General features: G+C 37.5%; 1 protein-coding gene across 1 annotated transcript in view; it reads left to right on the top strand.

Annotated features, from left to right (window-relative positions):
- Nucleotides 1–17,373: 17,373 nt before the first annotated feature.
- LOC126236170 (cryptochrome-1) overlaps nucleotides 17,374–26,624 on the top strand; it is a 69,471-nt gene continuing 60,220 nt past the window's right edge. Inside the window, exons 1-2 of the mRNA XM_049945266.1 lie at nucleotides 17,374–17,907; nucleotides 17,989–18,134. Coding sequence (XP_049801223.1) covers nucleotides 17,824–17,907; nucleotides 17,989–18,134 — 230 coding nt within the window. The 5' untranslated portion in view covers nucleotides 17,374–17,823. The remainder of the gene's footprint in view (nucleotides 17,908–17,988; nucleotides 18,135–26,624) is intronic.

Here is a 26,624-nt window from a genome sequence, read left to right as displayed (position 1 = left end):
TTTAAAAGGCAAAACTGAAACGAAAAATAATGTAAGATTTCTTAATAATGTTTGCTAATTGTATGTACATACCAAATCAAACAAAGTTTTGTGATCTTTAAAAAGCTGAAGGAAGTAGGTTTATGTCCTAATGCATGCTAATTTTCTTTTCATCGTTGCATTTTGCAACCGATTCTGGGACTAACAATCACATTTGTATTCGATCTTGTGCAAAGCTAACATGCCTTATTTGGTGGTTTCCATATGTGCAATTGTTTGTTGCTTAAAATATGCAGTTTTTGATACACTGCATTGCAATAAAGATCTCTCCAAAATGCTTCATTTTTATATGGTTTGTTGTGCTAAAGTACTGTAAAATGTATATATATAAACGTGAAATATGTTGAGGTAGTGCACTTAGCCCAGAATTGCAGTTCGAGCTTAGCACTGAACAAACATGAGGTGTCACTTTTGCTAGATTCTCATTGCAACTAAGGAGGAAATTTAAAAGCAGAACACGACTTACTGACAACCAACGTAACATGAAGAAATACTAGCATTAACACTCTGTTTATTAACACTGGGAGACAATTGTATTAGTGACTGTTTTGAATTTCAGTAGCTGCTTTACTTGAGACAGTTTCTGGTGTTTTGTAGCGACTTGTCCTTATTTAAGCCAACTCTGCCTAGTGCGAACATTTGTAATGAAATTTATCGTCCCCAGTCGGACCATATTGCTGCTAGTGAAATATTTAGCCGTTTTTTCTGTGATTTCCGAGCGACCACTCACCTACAGGACAAGGAGGTATCAGTGTCACACTCAGTTTACTTCAGATATACTGCTAGATACATACACGTTATTTTGACGTCACTTCTGAGGCTGCCCTCCAGAACAGCGCATGCTTTAAGCTCATGTACAAGATCCTGTTACTTGTAAACTCTGTGAAACCCATGTGGGTGAAATTCAAATAGGGACTTCTAGTAACATGATCCATCCACACAGAGTGTGTGGGGAATGATTGTTTGAATGCCTCTGTTTGTCCTGTAATTATTCTAATCTTGTCCTCATGATCCCTATGTGAGTGATACATAGGGTGTTGTAGTATATTCCTAGAGTCGTCATTTAAAGCTGAGTCTTGAAACTTGGTTAGTAGACTTTCTTGGGTAGTTTACACCTATCTTCAAGAGCTAGCCTGTACAGTTTCTTTAGTATCTTGGTAACACTCTCCCAAGGGTTAAACTAACCAATGGCCATGTGTGCTGCCCTTCTTTGTTTATGTTCAATATCACCCATTAGTCTCATTCGGTATGGGTCCCACACACTTGAGCAGTATTCTAGAATGGTTCACACAGGTGATTTGCAGCCAGTCTCCTTTGTAGGCTGATTGCACTTCCCCTGTATTCTACCAATTAAATGAAGTAACAGTGCCTATGCGATCATTCCACTTCATACCTCTACAAAGTGTTACATCCAGGTATTTGTATGAGTTGTTTGATTCCACCTGTGACTCTCTGATACTGTAGTCATTGGATATTACTTTTTTCCGTTTTGTGAAATGCGCAGTTTTACATTTCAGAACATTTAAAGCAAGTTGCCAGTCTTTGCATCACTTTACAATCGTATCAAGATCTGACTCAATATTTATGCAGCTTCTTTCAGGCCGTACTTCATTATAGATAACTGCATCATCTGTAGAAGGTCTGTGATTACTATTAATGTTGTCCACGAGGTCATTAATACACAGCATGAAAAGCAAGGTCCCCAACTCAATTCCCTGGGGCACACCCGAAGTTACTTCTACATCTGGCGATGACTTTCCATCCAAGACAACATGCTGCGTCCTCCCAAACAAAAAGTCCTTAATCCAGTCGCAAATTTCACAGACACGACATATAATAGAACTTTTGACAATAAGCATAGGTGCAGTAATGAGTCAAATGCTACTCTGAAATCAAAAAATACAGAATCTACCTGACTGCCTTGATCCAAAGCTTTCAGTATGTCATGTGAAAAAGGTGCGAGTTCGGTTCACAAGATCGATGTTTCTGGAGCCCATGCTGGTTGGCATGTACGAGATCGCTATGTTCAAGATAGCTCATTAGGTAAGAGCTCAGAGTATCGTATAAGATTCTATAGCACAGTATTTTTCTCGATCACTTCTACTAAAGTGCGCGTCATTTATATTGGCGGCCGAGTTTAGGTTCGTTCTGCGCATCTGACGTCACAAAACACAGTCAGCCAATGAACAGAGAACGACGTTACCAGATCTCGACTGCAGTGCAGAGCATGGACGAGTGTCTTCAGTTTTAGAAACGTTCAGTCATAAATAAAGTAATAGAACAAAAGCAATGTCTTGATAACAGACATTCTTTTATAGTAAGTTTGGAAAAAGCATTCTTTATACCAATTGCTTCATATTCTATTAATTAATTAAACCAAACAAGCAATAAGACTCCTAATTCAGGCGATAGCAAGGAAAGGTGTTTGTATCAATGTCACGAACTGCTTTTTCGCAATAAAGAACAGCGGCAATTGTTTATTTCCTATAGTACTTCGACGAAGCGTGAGTAATTCATAGTCATACCAACAATGTTTGTCAGTATTTTGCGTGACGTGTTATAGCCCTCACAGTGTACTGTAGTAGAATGAGCCGCCATAACGTAACGGTTAAGGTGTGGGGCTGCTCTGTGAAAGGTTGTGAGTTCAAACCTTGTGGAATGCTTTATATTTTCATTATTTGAAAACAATATCGAAGTGCCTTACTTCACGAATTATATTCGTTTGAATGCAATTTTTTGAAATTTCTAGTGCTTTGTCTCTTCATTAACCCTTTCCCTGCTGCAGACACGTGCTCCCCGCATTCCGCGCTGTGCGCGATTTTGTCATCACTGCACTGCTCGCCTGTGCAGACACATGGTGTTCCCACTGCTTTGACACACTTATCATTCGATTTCACAAAAACTATTTGGTCCAAAAATTTGATTTTTACACTTCTTCTTGACTGGTACCTTCCCCCCATAAATGACTTAATTTTGTTTCGATGTTCAACGCAGTTATTACGCAGCATTAAATGTAGTAAACCATTGCACGAAATTTTGAAGAGTTTGCAGAGGTAGAAGTCCGTAGCGTATACTTTCCGTATGGTCGATTTTAGTTGCCACAATGTTGAGAATGAAATGTGGACAAGATACCTAAATTTCATATAAAATTTACTGTATAACAATATCTCAATTAATTTAAGGGCCACATAGGTGTCGTATGTAATATTGAGAAATATTCCGTCTTTCGCGACTGTAATAAAAGTTTTATTTACACCGGACGCCTTTGGCTTTATTTTAAAGCACTTCAGTCAATGAAAGGTATGGCACATACACAATGGTACGCATGTTCTCTTTCTTGTTTTTGTTCCACAGTCGCAGTTTTACCAATGGTACTGAAATACTTCTGCAACTGTAATAAGCGACTTATTTAGACCAGACGCGTTTCTCTCTTTTGAAGCATCTTCAGTGCACAGTATTTTGTCTCCTCCATTGCCAAGTCACCTTTCGTAGTTTTGTGCTGCGGTAACACAATATTCAACGTTTGTGTTGGCTGATCAGTGTTTTAGCAAATAAATGATGTTTGTGTGTGCCACACACAAAAATTATATTTCACATAGCTCAGAGCACTTCACTGATAGACGGTATATTCAAGTCCTAATGTTTTTGTAAGTCCACAGTTTTGTTTAATGTATTTTGTCTACTTCCTTGCGATTGATTGAAGTGCTTTAAAATAAAGCCAAACGTGCTCAGTGTAAATAAAACTTTTGTTACAGTCACGAAAGACGGAATATTTCTCAATATTACATACGACACCTATGTGGTACTTAAATGAGATATTGTTCTACAGTAAATTTTATATGAAATTGTGGCAACTAAAATCGACCATACAGAAAGTATACTCTATGGACTTTTACCTCTGCAAACTCTTCAAAATTTCGTGCAATGGTTTACTATATTTAATGGGTCATAATAACTGCGTTGAACATCGAAACAAAATTAAGTCATTTATGGGGGGAAGGTATCAGTCAAGAAGATGTGTAAAAATCTAATTTTTGGGCCAAATAGTTTTTGTGGAATCGAATGATAAGAGTGTCAAAGCAGTCGGAACACGATGTGTCTGCACAGGCGAGCAGTGCAGTGACAAAATCGCGCACAGCGCGGAATGCAGGGAGCACGTCTTTGAAGCAGCGGAAGGGTTAATGCGGCCGTGGTGGCTTTAATTCATGAACTGCGCGCTCCCCCCTAAATGTAAGCTTGCGAAGTATGCTATACTATGGCGCTGCTTCTATTGGCGCGTGCGTCGTGTGCAACTGGCAACGCAGCAATCTCCCGCGTCTGGGCGGGCATGCGCGAGCCGCCAAGATAAAAGAATTCAACTTTAGCCTTCTTGTATACATATGTAACCTGCACTCTCTTCTAACTACTGGGCATGGATTTTTGTTCGAAGGATGTATGATAGATTACAGATAAAAGAGGGTCTAATTTTGGCACCAATTCAGTATAGAATTTTTTCAGGCCCTGGAGCTTTGTTAAGTTTTAACGATTTCAACTGCTTCTTTACACGACTAAAACGAATACTGATTTCAGTAATCTTTTCAGTGATATGAGGATTAAATTGTGGCAACTCTCCTGGATTTTCCTTTGTAAAGGAACGTCTTAAAACAGAGTTAGACATTTCGATTTCTTACCATTAGATCCAGTATATTTCCATCATGAGTGCGATCCAAGATGTCTGTTCTAGATAGTTTTCAGAGATAGCATTCAACAGTATTTCACAGGATGTCTTATCACACCCACCTCTAAGAAAACTATAATTTTCTCAATTTATTGTTGGATGATTAAATTCTACATGATGATTACAGGATAACTGGGGAACATACGTACAAGTGAACTGAGGTTTCCTCTAAAGTTTTCGGCTACATCATGAGATGGATCTAGTGTATGATAACGATCTGATTACCATTTTATGACCGAGTGATGTGGCGCAGTGGTTAGCACACTGGACTCGCATTCGGGAGGAAGACGGTTCAATCCCGCGTCCGGCCATCCTGATTTAGGTTTTCCGTGATTTCCCTAAATCACTCTAGGCAAATGCCAGGATGGTTCCTTTAAAAGGGCAGGGCCGACTTCCTTCCCCGTCCTTCCTTAATCCGATGAGACCGATGACCACACTGTCTGGTCTTCTCCCCAAAACAACCCAACCCAACCAATCATTTTATATCCAGTCCTCATAGTGAATCTCGCCCAAACAATTCCCTTTGTGGTTTCAATTTCCATCTAAATAGATTTGAATTTCTTGTCTACTGCGACAAATACACCACCTAAATTTCCCATTAGTCTATCCTTTCCACATACATTTCAATTTTCCCCAAAATCTTGCTCCTCTCAACTTCAGGATTCAAACAGCATTCTGTACTTGGTATTATGTGATTTTCACTGCATTTCGGAAGCACTTCGAACCCAGGCACGTTGTTGCGAATGCTTTGGCAGTTAACCACTATGATTTTAATACTGTCACCGGCGGGAGGCATTTCTTTCGACCTTACTCTGATACTTCTGGGTTTCCTAAAGCTATCGTTTTCCGGACTGGGTGAAGATTCGCCTAATCTGAAAAACCCTTGTGTGCATCTCATACACAGCTACATAGGTAGCAATCTGTGATGTGTAGTGCACACCTGACTCATTTAGAGGGAACCTACAGTTCTCAACCCTATGATGTAAGTCCAGGAAGTAGCACCCTAGCTTATCGCAGAACCTTCGAAGTCTCTGGTTCAGTCCTTCTACTTGAGTCAGAACCAAGAGGCTACTATCAGTTCTGGGGACAATGCTGCAAATGGTGAGATTTGTTGAAATTCCGTGGACAAGACTGGTCTTTCCAGTCCTCTCTGTCAGTCGCTAAAATGATCCAAGTATGACCTTGGAGCCCAGATGACAAATATCATTTGTTCCAATGCATACCACAATCTGCAGTTGGTGGCACGCTGTTCCCTCAATGGCTATTGGAATAGGCTCTTCAATATGTTGAATTATGCCTCCAGGCATACACGCTGGGTGTACCTGATGTCCTTTTTTATCCCATGCTGGTATTACCCTAAGGGGTAACATCATTCATCATACATTTGAACTGCTGACCATTAACAGATCCCTACTCTTTTGCGTTTGCCTATTCTTGACACCAGATAAAACAGGTTTCCCCAAAACAGGAGAAGTGAGTCCCACTGGCTCAGTTTCATTTTTGGTGAAAAACAGCACCTCCAACTTTTTGGTTAGGGACATCGATATAATGCTCTGAGTCCTCCATGGTCCCCATCCACCATATTTTGGTTGCCTAAATCTATCATCGAAACACCACCTGCAGTGAAGTGGATGAATTACGACAAATCCACAGGAGATGATAGCACTTGAGATATCTTTGGTTCCAACACGACAGATACATGACCCTTGGGAGCTATTATAACATACCGATTCGCAGCAGCTGCCAATGATTTGATAGTAATCAGGGCGATGGCCAGCAGCTTATGAACGTCAACCAATTTGTGTTCAAGAACAGCATTCACAGGGGCTGTATTTTGGCTGGCGCACTGTTTTACAGGACAGTGAACAAATAACTTTAAAGTAAGCCTCCTGATTATGCTATAATCTGTTGAGCTAAAATATTTACTAATTCCCTATAAGAATTGAAGCAAACACACAAAATGAGATTTCAGTTAAGGCAACAGTAAAACGTGTGGTAAAAACTACTGGTCACCTAAAACTTTTAAAGTTTATTACAGTTGTTAGTAAACACGAAAAGAGAGTTAATTTATCATAAATGGAGATGCTATATACTCCTCTTTAACAGAAAACTAAACTGAAGCGCCAAAGAAACTAATATAAGCATGCATATTCAAATACAGAGATATGTAAACAGGCAGTATACGGCGCTGCGGTCGCCAAAACGTATATAAGACAATAAGTGTCTGGCACAGTTGTTAGATCGGTTAATGCCGCTACAATAGCAGGTTATCGAGATTTAAGTAAGTTTGAAAGTGATGTTATAGTCGGCGCTCGAGCATTGGGACACAGCATCTCCGAGGTCGCGATGAAGTGGGGTTTTCCCATACGATCACTTCACGAGTGTACCTGAATATCAGGAATCAGGCAAAACCAAAACATCTGAAGAGAATCGTTGAAAGTGATAGAAGTGCAACCCATCCGCAAATTGCTGCAGATTTCAATGCAGGGCCATCACAAGTATCAGCGTGCGAACCATTCAAAGAAACATAATCGAGATGGGCTTTCGGAGCCGAATGCCCACTCCTGTAATCTTAATGACTGCACGACACAAAGCTTTACGCCTCGCCTGGGCGGATCAACATTGACATTGGACTGTTGATGACCAGCAACGTGTTGCCTGGTCGGACGAGTCTCGTTTAATATTGTATGGAGAGGATGGACGTGTACGGGTATGGAGACAACCTCATGAATCCATGGGCCCTTCATGTCAGCAGGGGACTGTTCAAGCTGGTAGAGGCTCTGTAATGGTGTGGGGTGTGTGCAGTTGGAGTGCTACGGGACCCCTGACACGTCTAGATACGACTCTGACACGTGACACGTACGAAGCATTCTGTCTGATCAGCGGCGGCTATTCATGTCCATTGTGCATTCCGACGGACTTGTGCAATTTCACCAGGACAATGCGACACCTCACACATCCAGAATTGCTACAGAGTGGCTCCAGGAACATTCTTCTCAGTTTAAACACTTCCGCTGGCTACCAAACTCCCCAGACATGAACGCTATTGAGCATATCTGGGATGCCTTGCAACATGCTGTTCAGAATACATCTCTACCCTCCGTACTCCTACGGATTTATGGACATCCCTGTAGGATTCATGGTGTCAATCCTCTCCAGCACTACTTCAGACATTAGTCGAGTCCGTGCCGCGTCATGTTATGGCACTTCTGCATGCACGCGGGGGCCCTACATGATTTTAGGCAGCTGTACCAGTTTCTGTGGCTCATCAGTGTATATGTAATGCAATATGGAAGTTGCAAAATCTGCTAGGGTAACTAAATCAGAAAACCCGTTTTACTACAAATTGATTATGCAGAGGCCAACAGTAACTCCAGAAAATTCTCAAAAACGCACTGTTATATGTGTTGATTTACAACGAAATTCAGGGTATCTGTTCCATGGCAGTAACTGTGAATCACAAACGCCGATTTACTACGGAATAAGTTATCCAAAACACTCGTACCAATAGCTTACGAAAATATAGTTTTGTAAGCGCCGAAAATTCTCAAAAATAACCTGTTTCTCATGTAATTGTACTACGAAATTAGAGAATGATTTGTTTCTAAAGAGGACAGACATACTGTTCTAAAAAAATTTAAAAGAGCATAAATGAGTTTAAACATACGATTGACGACAACAGTACGAGTTTATCGCGGCACTCGAGAATGTTCCAAATTTCACGGTATGTCACCAAAGAAACGGCTTGTGATACAGTCAGTGAAAGATTATGCAGAAGCTTCGCAAACCGTCCAACATGCGAAGGTAGAATTTCAAATCGGCACATGAATCTTGCACGTGTGGTGTTACTCAAAGGAAAATTCCGAAGTCAGCTTTTACATATAAATAAACATGCGAACTGCACGGGTTTTTGTACTTGGTTGTTTTTGTTTCAACTTCTACACTGGTGTGCCGAAGAACACTGCCACGTGAGTTTATCACGAACAGGTGCAAGGCCAACAAAGCACATCTGCCTGTTGCAGCTAACAATTCGTGATTAGCAGAAACTTACAGAAGCTGATTTCACCATAATGTGCTTCTGCTTACGACTTCTCATGAATATTTCACTCTTTGAATTGCGCTGTAAATATGTCTCTCGTAAGCCGATTGAGTTCCGATCGATCTGCTCTGAAACATTGGATGGGATAAAAGATCTTATATTTGGTTTTGTTTCAGAAATTCGCTTCGCCACGCGGTGTTCTGTGGACTTTTGTGTATTTGTTACTGCTTACGAATCTGTGTGTAAACTATACGATTTAAATCTATGTTAAGATGTTAAGTACAATGTTGTTTTTTTCTTCACAATACTGATATCGGTACTCTACTTTATTACATCTCGTCAAGGAATATGTAACTCTGCTTTGAATGGTGTTGTTTCTAACCACTGGGTGCCATGCATTTCACAGTGGTTTGCATTGTATGGATGTAGATGATAATGATTTGTAATCTCAGTGAGTAGAGCATTTTTTTCCTTGCAAATACTAAAAATCGACAGTAGTTCTGCAAATGTTTTACACATTATTTACACATACTACAAACAGTACATTTTAGCATAAGTCAATGAAACTTTCGGTGGCCTCCTTAAAATGCTAGAGTAGAATGATAACGTAGTATACGAGTAACATACTTCCAATGTATTTAAAAGGAACAGTTCGAACATGGATGCGTAGGTAGTAAAAAAACAGACATCAGTCCACAGGATACCATGCGACGAAACCGGCTTTTGTTTCATATAAAACATATGGACTCATTTAGCACAGCCATTGTTACGGATGATAGCAAAAATTAAACTCAATGTGAGCAACATATTTACAATGTAATTCAAAGAGTGCAATACACAGTGAAGGTCGTAACAGGGAACAAATTTACACTTGATAACAGGCACACAGTCCAAACTGCAATATTGGATTTTACAAATAAATACGCTTTACCATCAGGCTACCATACCTACCTATGAAGTATAAATGAAAAATGAAATAATCTAATACTCGTATTTTGCAAGAACACAAATTATCGTGCCATATTTTCCCGAGTTTGAAGTTCATTTAGGGCCACTTTCAGCGCTACTGTCAGTCTCAGTATATCGTAATATGGACCTTACACTTCTTATATTTTTGTTTTCTGTGGTGGAATTCATAGAATATAAATATCTATGGAATCAGCATTTGGAACAACCTCCTTGATTTGGAGGCACAGAATTAGAATTCCGCCCATAGCGTCTCCTGCGCTCAAGTCATGCGGCATTGGAACCGCGTATTACAGTCCATGTAGCGCTCAAATCATTTTGAATGGGTCATTACACGTAGAACACCTTAAAAAATATCGCGAATCTTCGTATACGCATTTATAGACATCTTAATAATTTCATACCTGGAAATGAATTTCGTTTTAACACGTAAAGGTCAAGGATACTGTGCTTTTGTGTCATAGCTCAGACTCAAGATTGCTTCCTTTTTTCCCGGTTACGTGAAAAAGAAGTGGCAGACTTTTTCTACTACAGTTATTCAAACTGTCGAATTTCTGTTTGCGTTAAGAAGACATTGTATAAGGCAACAAAGTGTCAAGGAGGGGGGGGGGAGATGAAAAAAAAGACGCATTTGGAGCCATGAACTGTTACAGTAAATAAGAAGTTTACACCATCTGCTTGCCCACTATTATCTTCAATTTTCATTTATTCTGTGGCTTCTTTCAGACGAGTACACAATAATCTACATTATTTCGCCATATGATCAGGAAAGTAAAACCATGAAAGCTTGAATTTGGGGCATTAATTAGATTGAAATGTATTAACTTGGTAATGGTTAGGGCAAATAAGTCTTTTTAGGATTAACAAAAGCAACAGGTAACTTTGTTTATAGAAGGCCCCCATTGGAAAAGGAAGTCAAGGAAGCCCACATACAGAAATCCCCATAACACTAATAAACATGATAACTGAGTTTCAGAAGGAAATTAAGCACATTTGAGCAAACAATAGTAGTAATTATACAAACTTTACTCTCGTTCATCAGATTTATACTCTATATGGTGGAACCTCCTCATGGCCGGCGGTTATTTCCGTAGCAGTAAGAAAATACTTGTTTACTGCAATATCTATCCTTTCTGAATAACATCATCGGCTTCTACGACCTACTGGAGTCTGCGACACATTTAGCAACTTCCATGTTAACTGTAGTGGTAGTCTGTTAACTCACAGGAAGTAATAATTGTAAGCGAATACTATAATTTCCACAGAAAAATACTCACTTACTGAAACGGATATACAGGGGATAGGCAAAAAAAAAAAAGTGAACAGTGGTAGTAATGGGATGGTTGTGTTTGACGGTCAACAGCACAGCTACGGCACGTGTCGGGCTGAACTGTGCACGTTCAGTACGGACTAGGTATGAGTGCAGGTTGCTTACGAGGTTGACGTTCAACGAAAGACGTTACAGAGTTCCAAAGAGGACATATTGTGTGGACCCGATTAGCTGGGCCATCAATAACCAAGGCAGCAACCTAATTGAATGTTTCAAGAGCAGCTGTTTCAACAGTCATGACAGTCTACACAAAACATGGAAAGACATCATCGTGTAATGTAATAGTGGGCGCAAATCAAAACTAAATGACAGAGATCGTCGCACGCTAACACGAACTGGGTCGAAACAAGACAAAGCTGCAGTGGCTAAAGTGACTACAGAGCTCAATAGCCATCTTCGAGACCCCATAAAGTGAATATTCATGGGCGAGCTGCTATACCGAAACCATTAGTGACGACAACCAACACAAAGTAGCGTTAAACAGGGTGTCAGGAGCGTATATCCTGGAGGATTGATCATTGGAAACACGTCATATGGTCCGACGAGTCAACGTTTCCGTTATTTCCAACATCGGGCCATGTTTGCGTCTAGAGAACGCCGAAAGAAGCCTACAGTCCTGTTTGCTTCATTACAACAGTTAAGTGTGGAGGTGGAAGTGTGATGGTGTGAGTAACCATATGGTATTTAGCTGGTCCCATAATTACTCTCAAAGGCAGTGTTACAGGCAACAATTAAGTGAACATTTATGGTGGTCAGGTGCGCCCCATAATTCAAATGTTGTTCCCCAACAATGATGCCATTTTCAGGACGATAATGCACCCATTCACACAGCCAGGACAGTACAGTCGTGGTATGAGGAGCATGCAACTGAACTGCAGCATCTTCCAGCACAGTCTCTGGACTTGAACAATGTCTGTGCGTCCTGACGTCTGGCGGTTATGGTCACTACGTACTGTCTGCGAAAACTACATATCTTTTTTTTCGCGTTGGCTACTGGGAACGACCTTACATCGGAAATGGCTTAATGGGCGCTCCCATTAGCAACGCGCCTTTGTCAACTTAGTTTGCATGGGCAGTAGCTTTTTTTCGCACGAAAGCGTAGTACACACTACGATAAACAAATGGCTCGCGGTCACACTTATTTCCATGAGCTATAGAATACCTTCTGGAATTATTCTAGATGGTTTGACCTTCTCCTTTGCTCATTTATCCGTGGCTACACATCAAATCATTTAATGAAGTGAAAGCGTAGTGCGCACTTCGGTAAACAGATGGCACCACGAGCTTATGGCTGTTTTTAAAATAAACAGTGGTGTTACCTGTAGCAAGTGCGAAACAAAACATCGGTCTAAAACTCCCCACTATGTTTCAAAACGTTATATTTTAGGTGTTAGCCACACCCGTGGTATTGTCTCATGCATAAATAAAATTTGAGATGTGAAATAGATGAGCTTTCTAAAGCCTGGGGAGCCCCTCTCAGAAATAAGAAAATTAGTTTTTTCAGAAGAAATAAAACAGCTGTCTTCGAAAGATTTTGTAGTCCTCTTTGATGGGTCTAATGACATTTACCAAAATGATACATCTAATGCCTGCTGCGAATTAAAGAAGTGTTTATCTGAACTAAGTCATACAAATGTTATCCTCATAAATATACCACAAAGGTACAACTTGATGCCCTTGTCATCTGTAAACGAGGAAATTAGTGCTGGCAAAGAACTTTTTTCCAGTATATGCAAGCAATATGGAAATGTTTTTATTGTTAATATTAATATCATTGGAGGCAGATTCCACACTACTCATGGACTGCACTTAAATGGCCTTGGAAAGCAACTTGTTACATTAAAGCTAATGGAAATTAGTAAGAGACTGCAACACCTACCAACATCATCAGTGGTACCTGTCTCATCCACACAGAAAGTATTTCCAGGAATGACTAATGCAGAATCAGATACAGTAACAGAAAATGCGGCAGAAGTACCTGAAGCAGCAATACTAACAGCAGTAGAATCAACAGCAGTGTCAGAAGAACCACCATCAATAACAGCAGAAGTAACTCCTCCAGCATTAGAACCAGCTCCTACAGCAGCAACACCATCACCAGCAGTAGCAGAACAAACTCCTGCACCAGCAATTGCAGAATAAATACCATCAGCAACAGCAGAAGCAACTCCTCCAGCAGTAGAACCAGTTCCTATAGCAGCAGTACCATCTCCCACACTGGCAGTAGCAGAACCAACTCCTTTAACAGTAATTGCAGAAACAACTCCTCCACCAGCAGCAACTAAACCAACTTCTCCACCAGCAGAAACAGAACCAGCTCCTCCTCCATCATCTTCAGGGGTAGCAGAAAAGAATAGACCAGTCACAGTAAGTAAAGTATCATCTTTATCTCATGATGAAGTGGTACCAAATGATTTTGGAAAACATGATCTTATAAAACTTGTTGACAGTGAAGTTAAACAAACTTTCAACCATGTTTCAGGCAGACCCAAAAAATTACCAAAGAGAAATGAAGATTTTTATGAATTATTCCATGGAAGACCAACCGCCACCTAACATAGATTCCAGAGCTGGAAAAACAATTAAATGTTCTCCATTGCCCCAGAATACTGTACTCCTTCCCTCCTGTGACAGAAACTATATCTTATTTCTGCACTTAAATGTCAGGTCCCTGAAAAACAAAGCTGATGAACTTGGTATACTATTAAAAAGTAACAAAAGAATGATTTTATGTATAAACGAACATTGGTTAAAGAAAGAAGATATAAAACTGTGTGTACCATCAGGTTTCAAATTAACAACATAATACTGCAGACCCAGTGAATCTTATGGGGGTGCATCCATATATGTTAGCAATGATCTAGACTTAAAGTTTTCTGTTCTTGAAGTTAGTGACTTATGCATTAAAGATGTTTTTGAAGCAGCTGCTTTGATTATACCTAGTATACAGCTCATAACTGTTTCTTTATATCACACTCCTGAAAGTAATGTAGAACAACTTATAGAATGTTTAGAAGAACTTGCAATTAGTATACGAGAGTATACTAAATACAAAATCTTAATTTTGGGGGGCTTAACATAGACATTAGGAAAATGACAGCCAGAAATGTTAATTTAGTAAATATGTTAAGATCCTATAATCTCTTTTGTGCTAATGAAAGTCCTACAAGGCATTTCACCTGTCTTGACAATCTAATAACAAATGTATACCAATATGATTTTGAGCTAGGCTTATTTAATGTCGATTACCTGTTGGACCATAGAGGTATATGGGTGAAATTAATTACTGGATAACCAAAAGAAGATCAGGAACAAACTCAGTGTGTGAGACTATCTACAGATAGAAATGTTAGCAATTATAGAGAATAACCTAAGTCTATAGATTGGAATACTGTTATACATTCCCCCAGGAATGTTGATGAAGCCTTCAGCAAATTCCACAAAATCTTCCATACTTGCTATCCACTGGTTAAAAATAAAAAAACTCAGGAAACCTAGCCACTCAACTTTACAGCTGTGGTTTTCTCCTCAATTACAAAAACTGAGACTATTGGTAATTACTTGCCACAATAATGTCAAAAAGGGAGCAGTAGATAAAGAAACTTACAAAAACCTGAAAAGAAAATACAGACCTGAAATTAAAATAGCCAAGTGTAACACAGATAGTGATTTCATTAAAAAATCGCACAATAAATGTAAGGTTGTATTGAAAGTAATAAAAGCAGAGCTAGGTATGGATATAAACTACATAGACAACACAAATGCTGCTAACATCACTGCTGATAGTTTCAATCACTTTTTTGTCAAGTCTGCCAAACTTAGCCTCTCAACTCAGGGCAACCAGAATACCAATTATACACATACATCTATTTCTCACCCCACATCTGGCAGAAATTTTTAACAAAACATTACAAACATAGTTTCAGATGTACTAGTAGTTGATATAATTAAAGCAACCTCTAAATTAGGGTACTCCAGATATGAAGTGTTTATGGTCTGTCAAACTTTGTAATTAAAAATAAATGTGGATCTCATATCATATCCTCTTTGCATACTGATAAACTGGATGCTCTCAAGTGGAAACTTTCCAGAAAGTCTCAAAAAGACACTTGTCATACCATTTTACAAAAAGGGTGACAAGTCCTGTATCAATAATTATAGACCAATTTCACTTGTGCCTGTTCTCTCACAAATAATACAATATTGCATACTGCAGCAAATATGTATACACCTGTCAGACAATAATATATTAAATGATTCTCAGTGTGGATTTAGGTCAGACTTATGAACAGTCAAAGCAGTTGAAAACCTTATCTCTTTTGTACTAAGAGCATTCGAGCAGAATTATCTGCTGAAGCCATTCAAATTGACTTGAATAAGGCTTTTGACTCAGTTAACCACAAATTATTATTAGATATACTGTTTTGCTGTGGTGTCAAACATTTGGAACTCTCACTAATTGAATAATACCTCAGCAAAAGAAAACAAATTGTAAAGCATAATGGGCAAAAAGTCACAGATGCTAAGTATAAAACGAAGTGTTCCTTAGGGCTCAGTGCTTTGCCCTCTACTATTTATATTATTTGTAAATCACTTACCCTGTAGGTCTACCCTCTATGCCGATGACACAACGTTAGCTAATTCCAGAAAGGATATAAACAAATTGAAGGAGGAAAGTGAAGAATGTCTCAAAATATGTAATATCTGGTTCAAAGCTAATGAGTTAACTATGAACCATGAAAAGACTGTGAAGGTAATTTTCAGTCTATCACACAGTAACTCTGAGTTATCATCTGTTAAACTACTAGGAATACACGTGAACTATAGATTAATGTGGGACACACATACAGATTATGTATGTCGAAAATTATCACGACTTATCTACCTACTAGACAAACTACACACATGTATTACATACGATTTAGTACTTCATTCATACTACACCTTCTTTCACTGCCATCTACAATATGGTATTCTTTTATGTGTTAACTCCCCAGCAGCCAAAAAAATTTTCACTTGGCAGAAAAAAGCAATTATACGTCTTTATGGAATCAGTGACAGGACCTCATGTAGCCCTTATTTTAATGACTTGAAAATTCTCACCGTCCCATCTCTTTACATATATTGTTGCCTATTAAACATAAAAGAAAACTTAAACCACTACACCATAAGGAAATCTGTTCATCAATAGAATACCCGACGAAAAATTTGATTGATATATCCACAACCAGGCTTAAGAAAACCCAATCTAGCTATGAAAACATAGGCATAAAATTACTCAACACTTTACCCGTACATGCTCAGTTGGTCTCACTGGATATTTTCAAAACTAAAACCAAAGTGCGGATGAAGGAAAATACTTTCTATGGCATAGAAGAACGTCAGAATAGTTGTAAGGATGACCTAATTTATTGATAAATTAAGGCTTTATGTTATGTATAGATATAGGTATAGAGGCAGCTATAAGCTAATAGAGTACAAACTGCTATATTTTTTTACTATGTTATATGAAACATAATGTACAAACAGCTACAATTCTTCTGACGACATCGATTACATCTTAATGCTAATAAATTAAGGTTTACTGTTATGTATAGAAATGGGTGTAGAGGCAGTTATAAGCTAATAGGGTACAACACTGCTATATTTTTATCATGTAATATTTTGTTATGTAAAACTTAATGTAGAAAGAGCTGTAATTCTTCTGACGACATCGATTGCATGTTAATGCTGAAATATGGATAAAATAAATAAATAAATAAATTGATATTAACAGATGAGCAATTATTACAGTAGTTGCTACCTCTCAGAAACCGATTGTCTCTATTAGGTAAGTTATTTTTTGGAACCTCTAATCGTATGTGGTGCCTGTACTTGAACACTGCTACAAATATCCTATTTAGCCAATCGAACCCATTGAGGTATTGCTGACAAAACTGGACCTATGTCTCCCTATGTCTCTCACTGAGTCTTTTCCCCCACGTCACATCTAAGGATGGAGCGGAAGAGAACTTTGATGCACTTGGTAGCTACAATAAAAAATATCCTCTGTCACGTATTTCACAGTGAATTCATCAGCAACCGTTGAATAACTTTTTGGGGGCCTAGCCAGATCGTTAATAATTCCTGGAGGACTATTTTAAGTGAAACTTGTCCTCTTTCTGCCACTTTATATGGGGGATTGACGTCGTATGCAACTTGCACTTTCCATTTGAAAGTTTCGAGAAGCACAATTTAATTCGATAGTTTTGCGTGCTAACAATCGATAGATTACTGTCCAGTTACTGTTTCATTGTCTGTGTTTCGGAAAGCGGAATGTTGTGTCGATATGTCAATGAGAATTGAAGTCAAGTAGATCTTAAGAACCACTTTTCTCTTTTGATACATTATGATAAAGCTAAAGTCTAATATGCTGCTGTCTGAAAATATTGGCTTCAAATACTGACATTTTCCAATCCCTTTAGTGAGTCGTCTGTTTTGAAACGCGCCTGTTTGAAAACTAGTTCCCAATGGACTAGTGACTTTCATGAGCTAGCGTTCGCGTACACACATGTTAAATATTTCAAGTTTGAGCTGGAAGTGTGTTCGTTTACCGTAACCAAACTGGTTTTGCTTCGGGGCCGTTGTCGACGAAAGATCATGTTACCTTTGTGGTATTGTGGATGTTTCGTAACATGAGGGGGAAGCGCGCACACTAGTTCTCTTTTTATAGTATATTAGTATTCCAGTGAAATGGCCAAAGGAGTGGCAATACATTGGTTCAGAAAAGGGCTTAGGATACATGACAACCCAGCGCTTCTGGAAGCGATATCCGCTGTGCGTATTAACTTAATACCAATTTATAAACGTGTAACTGTCATATTGATATAAGGCATACGAAATTTTTGTATATTTCAGTGTTACAATGAAAACCTGGAATTATGCCCTGTTTTTATCCTCGACCCTTGGATCATAAAGAAGTTGCGCGTTGGCCCAAATCGTTGGAGGTTCTTACAGCAAACGTTGTGTGATCTGGACACTAATCTCCGTAAAATCGGAACAAGGTTAGCCTGCATGTATTACTGCTAAATATTGTTTAAAATTATGCGCACCTAACACACGATGCTATACGTAGTTGAAATCGTAATCATGACAATAACATAACAAAAAGGAAGGGTAACTTGTATTCTGTGGGGTAGCGTTACAGGAGGAAATAAATGAAAGATTCCTGAATACGCTGGAAATATTTGCTTTGGTACGACAGGAGACCAACGTGGATAAACTAACACATATACTGTAATTATGTGCACTAACCAAAAAGTTCTTTTGACATCTCTGTGACTCTCTCCTTGGGGTCAATCAATCATGTGACCATTCATCTTGCCCTTCTCTATATACGTTCAATATCCTCTGGTAGTCCTATCTTGTATGGGTTCCAGACATTTGAGCAGTATTCTAGGATGGGTCATACATTATTTGTAAGCAATCTCCTTTGTAGACTGATAGCATTTTCCTAGTATTCTACCAATAAACTGAAGTCTGCTACCTGACTTTCCCACAATTGAGACAATATGTCATTCCATTTCATATCTGTACAGTGCATCCCAGAGTGCCCCAGAGAGCTATAATGCTAAGAAGAACTTCTCGGCTTTTGGCAAGATCAATGTGTAGTTTTTTTTTTTTTGGTAAGGATAAAGGAAAGGGAATAATTTATTTAATTTCTATACTAATGAGTGAGATCACCCACGACTTTATTTTTTTGCAATTGTCAGTACCTTTAACCCAGACTGACACAGATTCAGATTCATTTTTTCAGGTTTCTGTATGCTTTGGTGGATTCAAACTATGCCTCATTGACATTATAGGATACTATGTTCTTGTTTTTTCTTTGTGTGAAGTACACATTTCAGATTTCTGAACATTTAAAGTAAGTTACTAATCTTCACACCACTTTGAAATCTTATGAAGATCTACCAGAATATTTGTGCAGCATCTTTCAGACTGTACTTCATTACATTTAACTGCATCATCTCCAAAAAGTCTGAGGTTAATATTATTGTTTGCAAGGTCATTACTACACAACATAAACAGCAAGGGACCCAACACACTTCCATGGGGCACACTTGAAGTTATTTCTACACCTGTCGATGATTCTCCATCCAAATTAACTTGCTGCATTCTCCCTACCAAAAAATCCTCAGTTCAGTTGTAACCGACTTTTTTTTTACCTAACTGACAAATGATGCAAACTGAAAAAACGTATGCACGTGGAAAACAAAAGCATAAAAACATGCAAAAATGGACACTATATATTAAAAAATTATGTCAGTGTTTAAATTTTTATTTGATTTTTTGGCAATCCATGAGCAGTCAAAAGTTGTGATTGCAGGCTTTCTCAGCATATTCCAACGATAAAGTCATATTGGGTGATCATCTGAGTGGTGGCTTTGTCTTGTTGTTGATTTCAGTGAGTTTTGTATCCATCATCTTCACCTGACTAATGTATTCACCTAAAGGCGATGGGTAAGAAACACATGACCATTCCACCCCAGCCCCCCCCCCCCTCCCCCCAAGAAAAAAAAAAAAAAATAAAGGTTGTGGTAACAAATTGACTGGTAGTGATTCCTAGTGTTTATGTCTGTGCCGTATTGAAAAATGCAAGGGGTCCAATATGTATCTTTTACAGTGTTGAGGGTTGGTGTTCTGTGGAGTCATTAACTAAGAGAAGGAAAAGGAGGGGTCCTAAAATTGATACTTATGCGACCTTTGATGTGACTCATATTATTTCTGAACAGGTTGTTCTTCTGTCACGTGTTGTTATTTCTACAAGCTATCTGGTCAGTAAATGTGAATAAAAACTCATTGATGGATTTATGTTTATGAAAGCTGAATTGCTGTGCTGTTTGTAGGGAGTTACTTTCAAGGAAAGGACATTGCTGAAGCATATACAATTTTTTCTATTACTTTTGGTACAGTTGGGAAGAGGGATATAGGTTGATGGTTGTTGACCTTGTGCTTGCCCCCTTTCTTGTGTATTGGAACTCTCTGGAACGGTACTTGTAGATGAGTTGATTATATTGCAGAGTGGTGATGCTATTTCATTAGCAACATGTTTTATTACATAGTTAGTTTAACATTCAAGGCCAAATGAGAGGAAATATCTAGTTTAATCTTCAAGGCCAGATGAGAGGTAATTTCTGATATTCCTAATAATTAGAACTTCCTTCAAAGCTGCAGGCATTAGAAAAAGTGGTTTGTCAGTTAAAGTCCACTTACAGTGTTGACGGATCTTCTGCTGCATACTGTGGTTGGCAATTGGTTCCCATTGGTTATAGCCAGTTGGGTGATAGCATACAGTACACAATGATTAGCAGCTGGGTCTAATAACTTTTTTCACTGGAAGATATAAATTTATTTATTTTTTGACATGGATACCGGAAATTAACAGTTACTGATTTGGCTATTATGAATCGTGAAGTTCATTGCTGGTTTTCATATGTATTTCTTATATTGTCTGTGTTTCAGAATATGATAAGAGTTTTTTGGATGTAGTTTCGTAATTTGGTGTTATAGTTTGGTTGTGAGTTGGCAAAGCCAATGAATGTGAGTGCAATAAAACTGCTTGTGATGATGGACTGATCTGCAGCGTAATCCAATGTATATGTTAGATTGAAATGTTACAGTTTGGTTGCGAGTTGGTAAGGCCAACAAATGTGACTGGAGTAAAACTGACTGGTGATGGACTGATCTGTATCATAGGTAAACGATTGTTTTGAGAACTTTTTGGGGTATTTTTGATATGATGTGATTTCTAAGGTTGTGGTTATGCAGGAACCGAAGAGTACATTTTAAATTTTACAGATTATTCTGTTTTATGTGACAGCATTCTGCTCAATATATTCCATTATGCTGCCATGCAATTTCATACACTCCACATCATGGATGACCTTTATCAAACACTATTTTCTCCGTGGTTTGGCCATCCTGTCTAAACATCTGACTCATCATTCACCATATTCATTTCTCAGTATTCACTGTGCAGACTTTTACCAAATGGAGCATGCAATGCGAAAGGCAACAGCACCATAATTCCACCTTTACCAGTTTGTCAGATGTTAAATACAGTGGAGGTAAAGATTTTGTTGGTGGACAGCAACCAACTGAAAGGCTACTAGTTATTCTAGAAAAGTGTTTATTAAATGTATCACAAATGTGTTTGGAGTCTTTCATGTGTTCATGACATAAATAATTATGGGCCCGTGTCATTATTGTCAGGTTTCTCTAAAGTAATTGAAAGAGTAATGTATGAAAGGCTAGCTGACTTCCTGAATAAAAATAAAATACTGACTAATGCTCAAAATGGGTTTAGAAAGAACAGATCCATAGAAACGGCAGTCTTCCAATTCATGAAAATGGTTCTAAATGCCTTGGACAAGAATGAATTAAGCTGTGGAATATTCTTAGATTTGTCTAAAGCATTTGATTTAATCAGCCATGACTTATTGCTTATGAAACTAGAATGTTACGCTGTCCGGGGACTTGCCTTCAAATGGTTCAGGTCTTATCTCTCTGATAGACAACAGAAAGTACAAATATGTCATGCAGGCAAAGAGTATCTTTCAGATTTACATAAACAATTTGCCAAACCATCTGACAGTTGTAGAAACGGTGATGTTCCTGATGACACTAGCATTTTTATAAAAGGATACACTGAGGATGATCTACAACAGAGTATCTCTAGGACAATAAATGAGACAGGAAAATGGTTTAGTGATAATGCTTTGATCATAAATAAGGATAAACTGGTATTGTTGAATTTCAGTAATATTAAAAGTAAAGCTAGAAGAAGAGTAAAAGCTGAGTTAGGGAATTATGTTATTGCACAAGCTCCATACACAAAATTCTTCGGTATATGGGTGGATGAGTACTTGAGATGGGAAAAGCATCTAGAAGTTTTGAGTAAAAGTTTAAGTAAATGCTGCTATGTGCTAAGAATGCTTCGGGAATGCTGCAACACTGAATCATTGCTGTGTGCATATTATGCTTACATGAACAGTTTGCTTAGATATGGTGTGATCTTCTGGGGAAATACAGGTACGGTAAAACAAGCTTTCAAACTTCAAAAAAGGGCTATTAGAATGATGAAAGGGGTTCGCTGCAGAGTGTCATGCAGGGAAATATTTAAAGAATTTAAAATAATGACTCTTCCTAGCTTATACATCTATGAATGTGTATGCTTTCTGAAAACTCCCCAGGAATTTTCAACATTAAATAATCACGTTCATAACCATGAAACAAGGAACAGGGATGATTTTCACAGACACACTCACAAAGGAGCACTCTACCAAAAAAGTGTAAACTACCAGCCCAAAATACTTTTTAGTGCATTGCCTTCTACAATAAAGAAAATTAAAAAATTTCATAAATTCAAGGTGGATCTTAAACAATTTTTACTAACACATAGTTTTTATAGCATTGAAGAATATCTGAAGATGGAAAAGTAATATTATTTATATATACTGATAAAAAAGATTTGTATTTATTATCCAAGTTTTTGAAACAAATTAAAGATAAGAAACTGTATTGTAATTGACTACATCCATACAATGTATATTGTAATTATAGTGTAATAGATGTAAATGCTTTCAGCATTGAGGGTGTAATAGAACTAGTAGCAATTAATTACAAGTGGGGGAAAGAGAACTTCATTATTATAGGCCTATACAGACCTCTATCTGGTAGCCTAGATAGTTTCTTTGATGTTCTTTATGACCTGCTTGTTGACATTGACAGTAAACACTGCAATAAAAATGGCTGGGTTAACATAATACTAACTGGAGATATAAACATTGACTTGCTGTCCAATGACTCTGCATCTAAAAAACTAATGCTAATACTAGCTCAATTTAACTTAGCATTTCTGATAAACGAGCCCACTAGAGAGATCAATAGTTTAAAATCATGCATTGACAACATTATAACTAACATGTCCCACTTTACATGCAGTGCATCAGTTCTGAAGCTTGCCATTTCTGACCACCACGCAGTACAGGTATTGATAGAAGCTGAAAATCTTCATGTCAATAGAAAAGAGAAACAATATCTGACAAAAAGAATGACCAATGACGACAATGTTAAAGATTTCAACAGTTTGCTAAAAAGCCTACAATGGGGTGAAAAAAAAACAGCATTACTTTCAGTGAGTTTTCATCAAATTTTTATTATTGCTTCAATGTCTCATGTCCAGAAATGACCTTTACAGTAAATGACTGCAAAAAGATACAAAAAAAAAAAAATAACTGGATAAATCATGAAGTAAAAACAGCAAGAGAGAAACTAAAACTTTTCCAGTATGCAATGATAAATAATAACAATAATAATAGACTAAAGGTAGAATTTAAGAACTATCAGGATTACTATAAAGATCTTCTGCTAGAAACTAAAAGTAAATATGTAGCCACAATGTTAAGAAACTCTACTAACACAGGTTTAGCTGTTTGGAAAGTAATAAATAGCTTTAGGGATTGTAAGGACAGATCAACAAGTGATTTTACAATAAACCATAAAGGGCATATCATGAAATGTCAATGTCAGATTGCAAATGTTTTTAATGAGTACTTTTCTTCTGTTGGAAAATCTGTCAATGACCATTTTAAGAATCTTCAGCATAGATATAGGGGCATTCCAATCAAACAAACCATATACTTGGCCCCAACCGATAACAAGGAAGTCAAAAACATAGTAATGTCATTAAAAAATACAAAATCAGCAGTCTATGATGGACTGTCTATCAGTACACTGAAAAGATGCATAGGCAACATATCTGATGCCATGGCCACAGCAGTAAATGATGTAATTGCATCAGGTTGTTTCCCAGATAGTCTAAAGACAGCACAAGTAACCCCAATTCCTGTAATTACATCAGGTTGTTTCCCAGATAGTCTAAAGACAGCACAAGTAACCCCGATTCACAAGAAAGGTGATAAATCTAAAATTGAAAACTACCGCCCCATCTCAATCTTACCTGCATTTTCTAAGGTAGTTGAGAAAGTTATTTATACTAGACTAATGACGTTCCTGAGTCAACACAATTTAATATTTGAAAATCAGAATGGCTTTATGAAAAACAAGTCAACATCAGTAGCATCAGCACAATTAATAGACAAAATAATAACGGCCATAGAGAACAAGGAGTATGTAACTGGAGTGTTCCTTGATCTAGACAAAGCTTTTGATTGTGTCAACATCACAATATTACTTGACAAGCTGTGGAACCTGGGTATCAGAGGAACTGGCTATGAGCTAATAAAATCGTATATGAGCAATAGAAAACAATTTGTCTTGCTTAAAACAAACAGTGGGTCTTACAAATCTAAAATTACTGATATCAAATATGGAGTGCCTCAAGGTTCTGTCTTGGGACCTCTTCTTTTCTTGATTTATGTTGATGATATACAGTATTGTTCTCCTAACTGTACAAAAATATTGTATGCAGATGACACATCAATAGTGTATAAACACAAAGACAATGAGAGTCTGGAAGTACAGTGCAACAGTGTAACTAATGAAATAGTCAAGTATTTTAATGAAAGCCATCTAAATGTAAGTGCTTCAAAGACTGCAATGATGGAATTTAACCCAAGGAAACAAATAGAATTTGACATGAAATTATCCATAGGAAATGACATTGTGAAAAAGGAAAAATGGACAACGTTCTTGGGAATTACAATCCAGGAGAGCCTCAAATGGGACATGCATATTGATTCCTTGGCATGTAAGCTGTCAAAGAATGTGTTTGCTATAAATATGATTAGCCAATATTGTAAGGACATGTGTGTACTAAAAACTGCTTATCATGCCCAATTCTCATCAAACTTAAACTATGCTGTAGAAATATGGGGTGCAACAACTCAAGCCAACCTAACTACACTACTAATACTACAGAAAAGAGTTACCAGAATTATTTGAGGTGCCAAACCTCGAGAATCATGTCGGAATCTGTTCCCAAAATTAGGTGTGCTTACCATTATAGGTGTATACATATTGAAAGTTATACTGCTTGTGAAAACAATAAATCCGAATTTCAACTGTGACCTGCACCATTATGATACAAGGCAAAAGTTCAGATACCATGTAAATAGCCACAGAACAGCTTTATATGAAAAAAATGCATTTCATGCTGGGCTGAAGCTAGCCAATGCCCTACCACAAAGTCTCACAACCCTTCCTACTAACAAATTAAAAGATCAGCTAAAAAGAATTCTAATTGAAAACCCTTTTTATTCCCTAGACGAGTATTATATCTGTATGAAAAGTGCTTGATAAGTATGTCAAGCTCATAGTTTTAAGTAACCAGCGACTAATATATTGGTGATAAAAACAATGTTTGTAATATTGTGATTGTATACTACCAAATGTAAAATTTGTTAATACAAACAAATCTTTAGTTTGTAATTTATAAACTGACGTATTCAGAAGAATAATCTGTATGATGTCCTGAAACTTTATTATTTCTAGGGATTGTATTTGATTATTCGATGTTAAATAAATATTATTATTATTATTATTACAATGTATATTGTTAACAGATTAATAAAGAGATTGATTGATTGATTGATTATTAAATGTTGAAGAGATTCTGGTGTTTTCCATTTGATATAAATTTGTGAAATTTTTCTGATTCTATCCCACATGGCATTAGATTTGTTATTAGAATCATTTATGCAGGCTTTATTTACTAATTGTTTTGTTTTAGATTTTACTTTATGAAGAACCTTTTTGTAAAATTTTAAATAACTGTGGAAATTTGGATAATCTGGTTTTACACTTTGCTCATAGAGTGACTTCTTATTCTTATATGACGTTCGTATCTTATTGTGATCCATCTGTTATCAGTTTTCCTGGCTGAATATTGTACTTTGACTCTTTTACTGGGAAGACCACAGTGAAATGATGACACACTATGCCAAGGAATAGTGAAGTTTTCTTATCTACATTGTCTTTCTGAGACCAGAATAGATTTTTAAACTGGCCATTATTGCTAAGGTCTTTGATATGTCTTCTGTAGATGAAAGTGGATGATACTCTGATGGTCAGAGTGTACACTGGATCAGTTGAGGACATTCATAAATGGAAGAGATTCTGGGTTCTGGAACACTGCATTTACCAGCTGCTTGAATTATGTGTTATTCTAATTGGATGGGCTATTATGTTTTAGGTACTGAAAGTTGCAAAAAGATTGTCAGATGACTTCCATATTCTAATGAGTACAACTGGGATGCTACTTTGTGAGATGTGCACACCATAGAATTAGTTACAACCATTGCTGGGAGTTGTGGAGATCGTGGATCGAAATGATGCCTTAGTGATTTTGTATGAAATCCATACTGTAGTGTGCTGCTGCTGCCATCATTCATCAGTCATTTAATTCAACTACTCATGACTGTGATGAACACGTGTGTTAAAATAGTGTCTTTGTAAATTGGAATGTAAGTTTCAGATTATAATTTACTAGTTGAAAGTTAACCTACTGTATTTCATAGGAAGGATAATAA

This window comes from Schistocerca nitens, chromosome 2, assembly GCF_023898315.1.
Source record: "Schistocerca nitens isolate TAMUIC-IGC-003100 chromosome 2, iqSchNite1.1, whole genome shotgun sequence".
NCBI classification, from domain to species: domain Eukaryota; kingdom Metazoa; phylum Arthropoda; class Insecta; order Orthoptera; family Acrididae; genus Schistocerca; species Schistocerca nitens.
The sequence above is the reverse complement of the archived record's forward strand: the minus strand, read 5'-3'. Positions and strand labels throughout refer to the sequence as shown.